At 39.9% G+C, this 13,817-nt stretch overlaps 4 protein-coding genes across 4 annotated transcripts; 3 read left to right on the top strand and 1 right to left on the bottom strand.

The window, feature by feature from the left end:
* Positions 1 to 158: 158 nt before the first annotated feature.
* LOC18012635 (ubiquinol oxidase 2, mitochondrial) lies at positions 159 to 1,930 on the bottom strand. The gene is made up of 5 exons (XM_006394123.1): positions 1,745 to 1,930; positions 1,446 to 1,649; positions 1,243 to 1,371; positions 478 to 966; positions 159 to 218 (listed from the first exon to the last, which is right to left on the bottom strand). The coding sequence occupies exons 1-5, from the start codon at positions 1,928 to 1,930 to the stop codon at positions 159 to 161; spliced, it is 1,068 nt and encodes a 355-aa protein (XP_006394185.1).
* An 885-nt stretch (positions 1,931 to 2,815) lies between these two features.
* On the top strand, positions 2,816 to 9,209 carry LOC18012634 (calmodulin-binding transcription activator 2). The gene is made up of 13 exons (XM_006394122.2): positions 2,816 to 3,054; positions 3,486 to 3,605; positions 3,898 to 4,013; positions 4,098 to 4,186; positions 4,621 to 4,663; positions 4,811 to 4,943; positions 5,095 to 5,217; positions 5,301 to 5,587; positions 5,869 to 6,375; positions 6,700 to 7,388; positions 7,563 to 8,145; positions 8,234 to 8,563; positions 8,653 to 9,209. Exons 1-13 carry the CDS (start codon positions 3,015 to 3,017, stop codon positions 8,782 to 8,784), a joined length of 3,192 nt encoding a protein of 1,063 aa, XP_006394184.1. The 5' UTR covers positions 2,816 to 3,014; the 3' UTR covers positions 8,785 to 9,209.
* Positions 9,210 to 9,598: 389 nt separating this feature from the next.
* On the top strand, positions 9,599 to 11,384 carry LOC18012577. The gene is made up of 2 exons (XM_006394121.2): positions 9,599 to 10,434; positions 10,932 to 11,384. The coding sequence occupies exons 1-2, from the start codon at positions 9,972 to 9,974 to the stop codon at positions 11,294 to 11,296; spliced, it is 828 nt and encodes a 275-aa protein (XP_006394183.1). The 5' UTR covers positions 9,599 to 9,971; the 3' UTR covers positions 11,297 to 11,384.
* Positions 11,385 to 11,811: 427 nt separating this feature from the next.
* On the top strand, positions 11,812 to 13,475 carry LOC18012576 (metacaspase-3). The gene is made up of 5 exons (XM_006394120.2): positions 11,812 to 12,281; positions 12,395 to 12,725; positions 12,817 to 12,934; positions 13,038 to 13,208; positions 13,305 to 13,475. Exons 1-5 carry the CDS (start codon positions 11,879 to 11,881, stop codon positions 13,362 to 13,364), a joined length of 1,083 nt encoding a protein of 360 aa, XP_006394182.1. The 5' UTR covers positions 11,812 to 11,878; the 3' UTR covers positions 13,365 to 13,475.
* Positions 13,476 to 13,817: the final 342 nt, after the last annotated feature.

Raw genomic sequence — 13,817 nt, 5'->3', positions numbered from 1 at the left:
GTTGTCAAAATAATCCAAAACTCGTAACCGAGTAAATTACAAACAGCGGATAAAAACCTTACAAAAATTAACGATTGATTCTGCGTACTAACTCCCTTGAAATACACTCATATCCAAAGTTACAAGAAAACTAGAGTAGCTAACACTTTGAAACTTTGCTAGTGGTAACCAATCGGAGCTGGCGCTTCTCGCAGTTCCTTTCCTTGATTGCGAATGTCCTGCAAATACCTCACAATCTTAACCACAACACAAATAAAAAAAATGATCGATATAATCCTGAAGATAAATAATGGGTTTATACAGAAAAATCCATTGGTGAGAAGAGATGATAGCATCAACTCTGGTCTATCTAGACCCAATGTGGTTAAATGTACTACTTAGATGTTATTTTAGTATCCAAAGACCGAATTTGACTTGGAAAAATGTATGGAAACCACGGTTGAAAAATGAACAATGATTTGAGTGTTTTGGACTTACGGAAGCAAAATGGTTGACATCTCGATGATGAGCTTCATCAGCACGAATCACAGTAACAACGTCTTTCAGCTTAGCATCTTTAGGCAATCTCCAATAATCAATGGCAATCGCCGGGGCCGCAACATTCTCGATCTTCCCATCATCAATATCTTTGAGAAACTCGGTGTAAGAATGTATAGCTTCTTCTTCTAAATATCCAACAATCCGATGAGCCAACCGTGGCGAAACCACGTAGCAAATGAAAAAACAGTTGAAGAAAACCCCTTGAACAAGCATCACTAGAAGTCGCTCGTGCCATACGGGTTTGACTAACTCCATCATCGTCATTAGATGCATCCTCTCGTTCTCTGCTTCTTCGAGTAATGCCTTTATCCAACCGCCGCTATGTTCGAATCTTCGGATCGATTTCAGGTGGAGAAGCATTCCTCCGACCATCCCTGGTACAGCAGCTACTGTCTCTAGCATCATTGCTCTGCATCCGTATCGTCTCTGCCGATCGACAAAAAGAAAAACATATATATAACAAAGTACTCTAAATACCATAACGAACCGAATCAGCAAAAATAACAAACTAATCAAACCAAAATCGAACCGGATTATTAAATTTTCGAGAACTGTATAACTCGAAATAACAGTATTAACCGAAAACTTGGAGAGTGGAAACAACCGAAGCGTATAACAGAATACTATTGAACAGATTAAATGGAAATTGGGAAATAATCAATTTTTTTTTTTTTTTGTGAGATTTTAAATTTATGATCATGCCTGAAAGAACATATCGGTGGGGATACGGAGGAGCTTGACTGTCCAGTAAGCGATTTTGTCGGCGATATTTTTCGGAACGTGGTGTTTCTTCAAATCTATAGACAAGTCTGCATGATACGTCTCCCATGGCTGTTCAATATATACATAGTTCATAAATAAATTATATGTAGATGCTTAATTTTTCTAGGAAATTCGAGATATACCTTAAAAGAGTTCCAAGGCCAGTCCGATCCATCTTTTCGAGTAATTTTCATCTTCGCTTTCTCTATACCCCAGTAACTCGGAACCGCCACAGAGTCACCGCCGTTTTGACCTTTCTTCACCGTCTCTACGGTCGGATTTTCTTCTTTGTTCTCATCTTTATTCTCCATCGCCGACGACATCCTCCTCCACTTCAAGTTGAAATTCTCCGGCGCTGTTCAAATTTTTAAACATTTCTTTAACTTTGGATCATAATCAAATTTTGTTTTTAAAGGTTGTCGAGGATCCTATACTACTGCACACCTTGCACATGCTTAGACTCGATCTCGAAATCGCCGAAACCATGAATTCGCATCGGTTGTTTAGTTATCTCCTCAGAACTTTTGACCACGGAGGCGGCAGAGACAGGCATCACGACTATGTTACAGTTTCCTCCGACGCGGACAAGCAGAGCTCGTAAAGCTGTCCTCGCTACGAGTTGACTCATCTCACGATACTCTCCGTGTCTCTCGGTTTCCGATCACTTCCTATGTTCCGGTGATTTGGATACTTGTAGATTCGCTCTTCTCAGGTTTCCAGTCTTCCAGATATTGTTTTTTAACTGTGTGAAAATGATCATCCGACTCTGTTTTAAGTAGAGAGGAAAGAAGAAGACAGAAAGGAGAAAATGTGACGTCAGCTGTTTCGCGGCGAATGCTGATAAATACACGTGATTCAAATCCAACCGTTGATTTCGTATTGAGAAAACTTTTGGATGGTAACGATTTGAAGAAGATTTTGGATTTGGAGTATGTCAGCCTGCACGGATCTTGACGTGATGTTCAGAATCAGAGAGCACGTGAATTATAGGCCTTGATTCAACCGTCCGGTCCGATATGTTTTGATTCGGCGTCATAAATTGGTTTTCTTAAAATGAGTCGTAAGAAAAGTCCATTAAAGGAAGTTCTTTTTCTTTTTTTTTTGGTCACACCATAAAAGGAAGGCTTGAGGGGAAAAAAAAGGAAAGTTATATTTTGGAATAAATTTTTTTTTGAAAACCAATGTTTCTATTACAAGTCCCTTGCATTTAATAATTAGTCAACTTAGATAACTATTGTCAAATTTCAAGCGCAATTTTTTCATCATAATCAGAAAATTCTACATTTTCCCTTTTTCAGAGATTTTAAATCATAGAAAAATTATGATTTCATTCATGGTTTATCAAAAGAAAATTAATTTTACATTCATGATTTCAGCAAAAGAACACATGCGCAAATTTCATCAGTGTGTACACGTGTAAGATACTAATTGGATAGTAGTGTTTCCTTCACTGTTTTTTATAAACAACCTCCACCATATCGGCGCTTTCCTTCCGATTTCCTTTAGACTCTCGCTCCCAAGAAAGGGATTAAAGAAAACAGAGAAAGGAAAAAAATCCGATTCGCTTTCACACCTGGAAAGCTCGAAAAGCGGGGGAAAAAGATAATAAGAGTTAGCTCAGTTTCACACATAATCAGATCGATTTAGGGTTCGTTGATTCTCTGTGATTGCGGCAAGCTAGAGATCTCTGGTGGATTTTGGGTTTATGTTCCATGGCGGATCGCGGATCTTTCGGATTTGCCCCTCGCTTAGGTCTCTAAGCTATCCATCTTGTTTTTTTTTTCTTCTTCGTTTCCGTGTTTTTTACTCCCATGGTAGTTTGGATCTGATCATTATTCATTCTTAGGATATTGTTCCCGTCCTTTGTTTTCCTGCTGCGACATTTTAGCTTGGGGAAGATTTCTAGGTTGTGTTACCCACTCAAAAAGGACTTGGATAGGGTTGTTGTTTGCCTTGTTCGTCGGAATTGTTAACTTGATCTGAATTGCGAGGAACTACAATAGTTCTTTTGTTTCTTAGGCGAAATGAAAGTTGTCTCTGTGATTAATATAATTGCTCTGTTACATTTGATATATTGATACTGGTTAGTGCAAGAGAGTGTTACCCGCTGTTTAGCTCTGGAACTGTATCCATATTCAAAGTTGTGGCATTGATGTGTTTCTTTTCCCCTTGTGAACTTGTAGATATCGAACAGTTGCTATCAGAAGCTCAACACAGGTGGCTGAGGCCTGCTGAGATTTGTGAAATTCTTCGGAACTATCAGAAGTTTCATATTGCATCAGAGCCTCCTAATCGACCACCCAGTATGTTTTTTTGCTGGATTTCTTCAGTTTTGGTTGCTTAAGTTATGAAGTATATAAATAAGCAATGACTACGATACTGAATAGACTATTGTAGCCTACTTGGGTTTTAATTCTGTCCTGCACTTATGTTTGGGTTGTCCTGCTTCTATTGGCTTTAAGATTTACTCGCACTGCCCGGTTTATCCTATTACTATTAGTCCTGAGGAGATAATTTTTTTTTCTGTTGCGGTTTGACAACAATTTATTACTGTTCTGTCTTCTATAAACTGACAGAAACCTTGTGCTCTTCTAGGTGGTTCACTCTTTCTCTTTGATAGGAAGGTGCTCAGATATTTTCGGAAAGATGGGCACAACTGGAGGAAGAAGAAAGATGGTAAAACGGTGAAAGAGGCTCACGAAAAGCTGAAGGTTAGTATATCCATTGATGTTTCCTCACTAATTTTTAATACTACGTTAAAATGTTGGAGAGTAACATTGTTCAAGTATATATAGGTTGGACGCATTGATGTGTTACATTGTTACTATGCACATGGGGAAGACAATGAGAATTTCCAGAGGCGTTGCTACTGGATGCTTGAACAGTGAGTCTATGTTTGTTCATATTTTATATTTTGTGTTCTGTTTAGTATACTGTAAATGTTACTTCTTCAGCATTTCCGTGGTCTATTCACTGGTCGCACTGCATTTTTCTTCAGTCTGGTAATTTGCTAGTGTAATGGAAACGGCCTTTTTATTGTATTAGCAGAACACTAGCAATAGAAAGGTAATATGTAGTGATTATTTGTGATCCTGCTATTAAAATATCAACTAAAGGTTAAATCAAAAATAATATTGTCATCGAGAATATGAAACACCGCAGCCTAGTCACCCAAGACTGAACCAAAGGATTAGGTGTGGAACTCCAGGGTCATTAATCTCAAAAATCCTAATTTATTGGAATGATATGTGCTTATTAGTAGTTTTTGGTGTTACTTTTCAGTTTTAATGCTCATGTCCTCTGTTTTTATGGGTACAGGGATCTGATGCATATTGTTTTTGTTCACTACTTGGAGGTTAAGGTATAGCTTTTTTCTTTCGGTACTGTACTAATATATTCTTCAAATATGAACATCCATCACTCAACATTCAACACTATATTGTCGTTTTTAAGCGGATACTCTTTTTTCTTTGGTGGTTTTTATATGGTCATCTTATGTATTATACAGGGTAACCGGATGAGTTCCAGTGGAATTAAAGAAAACAATTCAAATTCTCTGAGTGGCACCACTTCTGTAAATATTGATTCAATTGCAACCCCATCCAGCACATTGTCCCCACTATGTGAAGATGCTGATTCTGGTATACAATTCTCTTTTTACTTTATGTGCTTTGGTATCTTCTGTTTAGGAATATAGTTTTGTTATATGGATGAGTCTCTGTGGTTGATTGTATTCCCGCTCTTGGTTTTGCTTGTAATTTTCAACACAAACTTATATCAGTTTTGATGCAGGGGATAGTCGTCAAGCAAATTCGAGTTTGCAACCAAATCCTGAACTTCAAACTGTTGCTCCTCAGATAAGACATCAGCAGAATGCTAGGACAATAAATTCTTACAATCCGACCTCTATTTTGGGTACTAATTTTGCTTTCTGCGTTACAGGCTACCTTGCCGTACCATTTTTTTTCATATTCGCTGAGAATGTCTTCCCTATATAGGAAATCGACATGGTTGGACATCAGCTCCTGGCATTGGTATTGTTTCGCAGGTTCATGGGAATAGAGTAAAAGAAAGTGATTCCCAAAGATCAGTTGATGTCCCAACATGGGATGCTTCCTTTGAGAATTCATTGGCAAGATACCAGAATCTACCTTATAATGCTCCGTTGACTCAGACACAGCCTTTTAATGCTGGATTAATGCCCGTGGAAGGAAATAAAGAGAAAGGTTCTCTGTTAACGGCAGAGCATCTCAGAAGTCCTCTTCAAAACCAAGTAAATTGGCAGGTATTGTAACTAAGCTATTCATTGGAAATCTCAATAGTTTTTATGTTAGAGAAGAAATGCACAAAAGTGGGAGAAGTACCCTGCAGAAAAGATAAAGCTTATGAATTTTTATCAAAAAATGATGCTTATGAATTTTTGTGGCAAAACTTCGTGATATAAGTCATTGCAAAACATAGTCTTGGTGCAATATATATTTGTCTATATGGTCTTTTTTCCTATTCGCTAAGTTGCCGATGTGAGTGTGTCAATATTTGTTGACAGAAAGATTCTCGTGTCTGTAGATTCCAGTTCAGGACAGCTTGCCAGTGCAAAAATGGCCCATGGATTCTCATTCTGGAATGACTGATAGTACTGATCTGGCCTTGCTTGGGCAACGAGCACATGAAAATTGTGGGACCTTTTCCAGTCTTCTTGGCAGTCAAAATCAGCAGCCTGTTGGGGGTAGTTTTCAAGCTCCGTTTACAAGTATTGAAGCAGCATATATACCTAAATTAGGCCCTGAGGATCTGCTATATGAAGCAAGTGCAAACCAAACGCTACCTTTAAGGAAATCACTGTTAAAGGAAGAGGATAGTTTGAAAAAGGTTGACAGTTTTTCTCGGTGGGTTAGTAACGAACTTGGCGAGATGGAGGACTTGCAGATGCAGTCTTCATCTGGAGGTATTCCGTGGACCACTGTTGAAACTGCAGCTGCTGCGTCTTCCTTAAGCCCTTCCCTATCCGAGGATCAGCGGTTCACCATAATCGACTTTTGGCCTAAATGGACTCAGACAGACTCAGAAGTTGAGGTAATTTTGATGTTATATTTGGAAAAATTGTTTTGTGGTGTAGCACTGAGTTATGGTTTAATGGTTAAATGCAATAGTATTTTTGTCTCTCTCTTCCTCTGGTAAGAACTGAAAAGCTTTTTCGTCGGAACACATTTTCTATGTGATAATCTAGTCTCATAGCAAGTCGCTATGCTTGGGAGCAGCAGTATTATTCCACTGTTCTGTTTTCTGTGTATTTGGTTAACGTATTACCCTTTTAGATCCTAGTTTTCAGCTCTTTTGCTTTTTGAGGTTTGTTAGGAGATAACCTTTTCCTCATCTACCCTTTTAATTATCGAACAGGTCATGGTTATTGGGACATTTCTGTTGACTCCTCATGAAGTAACTAGCTATAACTGGTCATGCATGTTTGGAGAAGTGGAGGTTCCGGCTGAGATTTTAGTAGATGGTGTTCTTTGTTGCCATGCTCCGCCGCATGAAGTCGGTCAAGTCCCGTTCTATATTACATGTTCTGACAGATTTTCTTGCAGTGAAGTACGAGAGTTTGATTTCCTTCCTGGATCTACCAAAAAGTTAAATACTTCTGATATATATGGTGCCTTTACAAATGAGGCATCACTTCATTTGCGGTTTGAAAATCTGCTGGCTCGCATATCCTCTGTTCAGAAACACCATATATTTGAAAATGTTGGGGTGAAACGAACAAAAATCAGTAGAATGATGTTGCTAAAAGATGAAAAGGAATCTCTTCTCCCAGGGACAATTCAGAAAGATTTACCAGAACCGGAAGCAACAGAGCGACTTATTAGGGAAGAGTTTGAAGATAGATTATATATATGGCTCATCCATAAGGTGACTGAAGAGGGAAAGGGTCCAAATATACTAGATGAAGAAGGACAGGGTGTTCTACACCTTGTTGCAGCGCTTGGGTATGATTGGGCTATAAAACCAATTTTAGCAGCAGGAGTTAGCATCAATTTTCGCGATGCAAATGGGTGGTCTGCTCTTCATTGGGCTGCATTCTGTGGCAGGCAAGGACCTCAGACTCTATCTTCCTTCACTTGCTTTTTGTTTCATAAACTTCTTTAGCATCTATCTTGGACTTAATAGTTCTCAGTCTTCTTATGATCTGAGCTGTAGCTCAAAGCGATTCTTTTTTACACTCTGACAGCTGTTTCGTCTCTTTGTTTACTATTAAATATCAGGGAGGATACTGTCGCTGTACTTGTCTCTCTGGGTGCTGATGCTGGAGCATTGACGGACCCATCTCCAGAGCTTCCTTTGGGTAAAACAGCTGCTGACTTGGCTTATGGAAATGGACACAGGGGAATTTCCGGTTTCCTTGCAGAATCTTCTCTCACTAGCTACCTTGAGAAGCTAACAGTGGACGCTAAGGAAAACAGCTCCGCTGACTCCTCTAGAGTAAAAGCAGTTCAAACAGTAGCTGAGCGTACAGCTACTCCGATGAGTTATGGTGATGTACCAGAAACGCTGTCGATGAAGGATTCACTCACTGCGGTGTTTAATGCTACACAAGCAGCTGACCGTCTTCATCAAGTGTTCAGGATGCAGTCATTCCAACGAAAACAGCTATCTGAGTTTGGTTACAACAGCGAGTTTGATATATCCGACGAGTTAGCTGTTTCTTTTGCAGCTGCAAAGACTAAGAAGCCAGGACACAGTAACGGTGCTGTTCATGCCGCTGCAGTTCAAATTCAGAAAAAATACCGTGGTTGGAAGAAGAGAAAGGAGTTCCTTTTGATCCGACAAAGAATCGTTAAGATTCAGGTTTGAATAACTTTCTTAAAACTAGTCAAGGTTTTGAGCTTAGTTTTCTTTGGCCTCTGTCTCATTGCTGATGGATATAACCTTTTAGGCTCATGTGAGAGGACATCAAGTCCGAAAACAATACCGAGCCATTATTTGGTCCGTAGGATTACTCGAGAAAATCATCTTACGGTGGAGGCGTAAAGGTAGTGGCCTTCGCGGTTTCAAGCGCGACACAATCACCAAGCCTCCAGAACCTGTAAGTGCTGCCCCTCCCCCACAAGAAGATGACTATGATTTTCTCAAGGAAGGAAGGAAACAAACGGAGGAAAGGCTTCAAAAGGCTCTCACCCGAGTTAAGTCTATGGCTCAGTATCCAGAAGCACGGGCTCAATACCGTAGACTATTGACCGTCGTTGAGGGCTTCCGCGAGAACGAGGTAACAACTGTCTCCATAACATACTTACCCTCGATAGAAACATATATACAATTGAAACTTGAGACCGGCCTCTGTGAATTCCTGAGCAGGCTTCTTCTAGCTCAGCTATGAACAACAATAACAATACAGAGGAAGCTGCGAATTACAACGAGGAAGACGATCTAATTGACATTGATTCTCTTTTGGATAACGACACTTTCATGTCTCTTGCATTTGAATGATGATCCACTGCATCTGAGAAAACCGTACATAGAAAGAGAGATAAAGATCCATCTGGTATCAATCGTCATCGCAATGCTTTTCTAACTTCATTTAGGTTTTCCATGTAAATACAAGCTGGAGTAGCAATCTCTCTACATAGTTGGAAAAATGACGGATTTGATTGATTAGTTTGGGTTTCGGTCCATGATGGATAGAGACATGTTTTTTTTCAGTTGTATGTACCCTTAGATTTTTTTATGTCTTCTAGGAAACTGGCTTGCGCATAGTTTCAATGCGCAAAGCTTTTTGTACACAAAGTGGTTGGGTTTTCACAGTTTACATGGTGAATTGGTCTCTAGGGGTTTGGTTTTTTTTTTTTTCTTAATTTTTACTATATACATATATGGTTGGTCTGCAAAATTTCTTATATTATTATTTTAGTCTTCGACTTTTTTGGGTGAAAACTTTAATTGTATTTTCAGTTATTCTACTTTATACACTCACTTGAGCGTTATCTTTTGGATTACCTGACAGCAAAAGTGATTATTCCCGGCGAACCTTCTCAGATGCCGGCCATCGGAGTTTGACCGTCTCAGTCACTAAATAAAATTAAATATACAGTAAATGTCTTCAAAACCCATGGTTGAAATCCAATCTCTTTTTCCCACGGTGACATTGAAAACAAGAAAACTCAGACTGAAGTCATAATATAGGACACGTGGAGTGAATGCAAGTAACAAAATGCAACTTGAACAGAAAAATTAAGGGAAAACAAAAATGAAAAGAAATAGAAAAGCGCGTATATATAAATGGAAATAGACACTCATATTCAAGAGCTGTCCGATCATTTATAACCAACGAAAGGGAAGAAAAATCAAAATAGAGAGTAACCACGAAGAGAAGAAAGGAAAAGCTGTCATCAGCTGCTGTAGTTCCTCAGCTCCTCCGCGACATCATCCTCGCCGTCGTCGTTTTCGCCGATGAATCTCTACTACAAATCTCTGCAAACTCGAAGCTCCTCGAGAAACTCCGTGTATTTCTCGTCACTTGTTTCCTCTTCTTCCTACGCTCGCTTCCTTCAGTTGTCCCTTTCGCAAACCCTAATTCGAATAGAGGTTTCAAATTCACGTCGGAGAAGAAGCTCGAGATCAGCGATTGTGCATCAGAACCGGGAATAGGTCGAGCGATCTGGCAGTTATTGTCGGCTATGAATGAAATTCCGGTGACTTCTAGAAAGTACGAAGTCGTTCGATCCTTGGCGGAGAGACTACTCGACGAGAATCACGGTGAAAACTCAACCGCCTTGTTCGATTTAAATCGTAGGGTTTTAAACGCGTCGTTTCGTAGAACGCTAAGCCGGTTAGAGGCGGCGGTTGAGCGGAATCGGAGAGATACGGGTGAACCGGTTCGTCGTGGATTAAACCGGGTGGTGAGAGCTGCTGTTAAAGCCGTTGGAGATGGATTCACGGGTTGGAGTGGAGAAGAAGCGGCGGATCAGTCGTCGGAAACGGCGGAGAAACTGGCGGCGGAGCTGCTTTGGTTGGCGGAGAAGATGTCGGCTTATGGATTCGGCGATGAAGCAGTTGAGAAATGGGCTTCGGCTTCTAATTTGGCTTGGCTCGCTCTTTTGTCTGAACCAAGGCTTCAATGTTCAATGGTCCAAATTTCTGGTAATATACCTTCTTTTTTTTAATTATTACCCATTTCTCCTATTTAATACGCTGTCTGAAAACATAATATTCCCAATTCTTAAATTATTTTTAAATTTTCGTGATTGTCCGCTGTTTTTATTGTTCTTCCCTTTTTAACAACTCTTTTCGTAAATATGGTAAATAGAATAATATCTTCTCCATTAGGAAAGCAAGAAAACAGAATGATGCTGTTTTCAATAGAGGATATTCTTCTTCTTTTTTGGGGTAAAATACAGTATATGACTTTCCACAAAATAATTTCATGTTTAAGCTACATATAGCGATCACATTTTGCTGCTGCAATCTTTTTGTTTTTTTTTGTTTTTTGGTATTTTGTTTGGTACGTATTGTTGTGAACGAAGCTTGTGCCTTGAGGTGTGCATTTCAATGGTCAAAGTAGGGTCTACAAATGGCAATTGTTCTTCTGATGTTCTGGATCCTCCTTAACTGTTTTGGGTTTTTTCTTTTCTGTGAAGCCTTGTTGTTCAAAGAAGCCAGGGACATTGGAATTGGAACAGAAGAAGAAGCAGAGGAAGAGAAATGGAGAGAAATAAAAAAGAAGATGCTTACCTCGTGGCTTCCTTTGCTGTGTCGGGCCAGCAACGGAGCGGATAAACCGGTTTTGAGAAGCGTGGAACGAGCCGAGCTAGAGAAAGTGTTGGAGAAGATGATATCAAAGCTGAAAGAAGAGGAACAAGAACAAGTTCTCTCACTCTGGATTCACCATTACACAAGCTGCTCATCCTCTGACTGGCCTGACCTCAACGGCTCTTATGTTCGTTGGTGCGATTCGTCTCGCCAGCTTTTGCTCTTACATTGCGATCACAAAACCAAAGCCTAAGTTAATTAGATGTGTCATATGTTTTTCTCAAGATTATGGCAAGGGAAAAAACATTATACAAAAATTCAAGAGAGAATCAAAGTTTTAATCATATTGTTTTAGTGTATTAATAGTCTGAAGATTCCGTTGCTTCTCAGGCTAAGTTAATGGTGCCCTTTTACACCCCTAATTAAAAGGGTTTTTGTAAAATTAAGAAATAATCAATTTACTATTGAATCGTGTTAATACATTTACTTAGCTCTGCAATTGCAGGGGCAAATTCACAGTAGAGAAGTGACGTTAGTGGAAATATATGCGAGACAGATGAGTCAAATCAATTTTCTTTTTTTCTCTCTCGCAGAATCATATTCCGTTCTAATTTTTGAAATATTGTTTCCGAATTGATTCACATAACAACATGGTAGCGTAACTGATCTAATTACGTGGAAAAATCCACATTCCACATTTGTTCTTTTCAATAGATAGCGACGAATATATATATATGATATACAGTACATTACAACAACCTGTAATTCTCTATATAAAACTCATCACCCGAATGCATTTTGATGTAGCAAAACAAACACAAAAACCTGATTAATCATGGCTAGCCGGAGAGAGGTACGGTGCCGTTGCGGTCGATGGATGTGGGTTCAACCGGAGGTCCGTGCCGTTCAATGCTCAACCTGCCAGACCGTCACGCAGCTCTACTCGGTCGTGGACATAGCGCGCGGTGCAAACCGCATGATTCAGGGGATTCAACAGCTACGTAGACAACGACAACAACAACAACAACAGATGATGGCTCAACCGCCACCACCACCACCGCCACGGCTGCTCGAGCCTCTTCCTTCTCCGTTTGGGAAGAAGAGAGCCGTTTTATGCGGCGTCAATTATAGGGGAAAAAGCTATAGCTTGAAAGGTTGCATCAGTGATGCAAAGTCCATGAGATGTTTCTTGGTTCAACAAATGGGTTTTCCTGTTGACTCTATTCTCATGCTCACAGGTTGTTTTGCTTTTCCCAGCTCTCTAAAGCCAATTTTTTTTTTTTTTTGCAGAAAAAAATATCTCTGATGCATGATCAGTGCTAATTTGTTGGTTGGTTGGTTGTTGTCGCAGAAGATGAAGCCAGCACGCAGAGAACACCGACCAAGAGAAACATTAGAAAGGCGATGAGATGGTTAGTTGAAGGAAACAGAGCAAGAGACTCACTCGTGTTCCATTTCTCTGGTCATGGATCTCAGCAGAAGGACTACAATGGAGACGAGATGGACGGTCAAGATGAAGCCTTGTGCCCTTTAGACCATGAAACAGAAGGTAAAATCATCGATGACGAGGTTAACAAGACACTCGTGAGGCCGCTTGTCCATGGAGCTAAGCTTCACGCTGTCATCGACGCCTGTAACAGCGGGACTGTCCTTGATTTACCCTTCGTTTGCAGGATGGAGAGGTCAAACTCAAATCTCTTTCTCTGCTAATTAAATTCACTGAAACTGAGAAATAACCTCTTGAATATGCGTGTGTGTGAAAAATTAAATCAGGAATGGTTATTATGAATGGGAAGATCATAGATCAGTGAGGGCTTACAAAGGAACAGATGGTGGAGCAGCTTTCTGTTTCAGTGCTTGTGATGATGATGAAAGCAGTGGTTACACTCCTGTATGTTTAAAACAACTTTGCATTATTTCGTCATTTTCATACACTAGCTAGTACCATCTCTGTGTGTATATTACCTGCCTGGATCATTGCGACCAATATACAGGTGTTCACGGGAAAGAACGCAGGAGCCATGACTTATAGCTTCATAAAAGCGGTGAAGACAGCTGGACCGGCACCCACGTACGGACATCTGCTTAACCTCATGTGTTCTGCGATACGCGAGGCCCAGTCTCGCCTCACCTTTGATGGGGACTACACAACCAGCTCTGATGCGGTATATATATATATATATGATTACACTTGTATTATCCAAAACTTGCATTATTCTGAATGATTTGAACAATTTTTTTTCTTCCTGTGTTGGTTGCAGGAGCCACTGCTAACATCATCGGAGGAATTTGACGTGTACGCGACAAAGTTTATACTCTGAATGCTGTACAGATACAATTTGCCTATACGGGAAATGATTCAGGAACGTTTTACACATGTACACACCTACTTATAAACCGAAATGTAACTTTTGATAAATAAAAGCTATGAACTTATGAAGGCAGCAAGCATGAGGTTTCATTGAACATTATAAAGGTCACGCCTCACGGGCATTACTGAAAATTCACTTAGAAACTGTATACGACATCAAGCTGTATGGATTGCGACTTCTAGAGAAGTTAAAGGGCATAAACCTGCAAATATTCTTTGGTGACAAGTCATGTTTTGGGAGAATGTCTAAAACTTGGTGTGAGCTGATGATCAGACCAAGTTTAAGTCATTGTCTGCAATATGCTTTTGATAAGCGATTTGCTTTGGGACCAAATTGGGAGTTCCTTCTAAGTCAACATCCAAGGCTTGGGGAACTGCTGTCCTTCCACGTGCGTCCAGACCT

Source organism: Eutrema salsugineum, unplaced genomic scaffold (genome assembly GCF_000478725.1).
Source record: "Eutrema salsugineum unplaced genomic scaffold, Eutsalg1_0 scaffold_6, whole genome shotgun sequence".
Taxonomy (NCBI): Eukaryota; Viridiplantae; Streptophyta; class Magnoliopsida; order Brassicales; family Brassicaceae; genus Eutrema; species Eutrema salsugineum.
The sequence above is the reverse complement of the archived record's forward strand: the minus strand, read 5'-3'. Positions and strand labels throughout refer to the sequence as shown.

Excerpts from the sequence above, each read along its gene's own strand:
- LOC18012577 (XM_006394121.2), top strand. The coding sequence starts at position 9,972 with ATGAATGAAATTCCGGTGACTTCTAGAAAGTACGAAGTCGTTCGATCC. Across the intron at positions 10,435-10,931 it reads TTCAATGGTCCAAATTTCTG|CCTTGTTGTTCAAAGAAGCC; the intron begins GTAATATACCTT and ends TTTTCTGTGAAG.
- LOC18012635 (XM_006394123.1), bottom strand. The coding sequence starts at position 1,930 with ATGAGTCAACTCGTAGCGAGGACAGCTTTACGAGCTCTGCTTGTCCGC. Across the intron at positions 1,372-1,445 it reads GGCCTTGGAACTCTTTTAAG|CCATGGGAGACGTATCATGC; the intron begins GTATATCTCGAA and ends TATATTGAACAG. Across the intron at positions 219-477 it reads ATGTCAACCATTTTGCTTCC|GACATTCGCAATCAAGGAAA; the intron begins GTAAGTCCAAAA and ends AGGTATTTGCAG.
- LOC18012634 (XM_006394122.2), top strand. The coding sequence starts at position 3,015 with ATGGCGGATCGCGGATCTTTCGGATTTGCCCCTCGCTTAG. Across the intron at positions 3,606-3,897 it reads GCCTCCTAATCGACCACCCA|GTGGTTCACTCTTTCTCTTT; the intron begins GTATGTTTTTTT and ends GTGCTCTTCTAG. Across the intron at positions 4,664-4,810 it reads TTCACTACTTGGAGGTTAAG|GGTAACCGGATGAGTTCCAG; the intron begins GTATAGCTTTTT and ends TGTATTATACAG.
- LOC18012576 (XM_006394120.2), top strand. The coding sequence starts at position 11,879 with ATGGCTAGCCGGAGAGAGGTACGGTGCCGTTGCGGTCGATGGATGTGG. Across the intron at positions 12,935-13,037 it reads AAAGCAGTGGTTACACTCCT|GTGTTCACGGGAAAGAACGC; the intron begins GTATGTTTAAAA and ends ACCAATATACAG. Across the intron at positions 13,209-13,304 it reads ACACAACCAGCTCTGATGCG|GAGCCACTGCTAACATCATC; the intron begins GTATATATATAT and ends TGTTGGTTGCAG.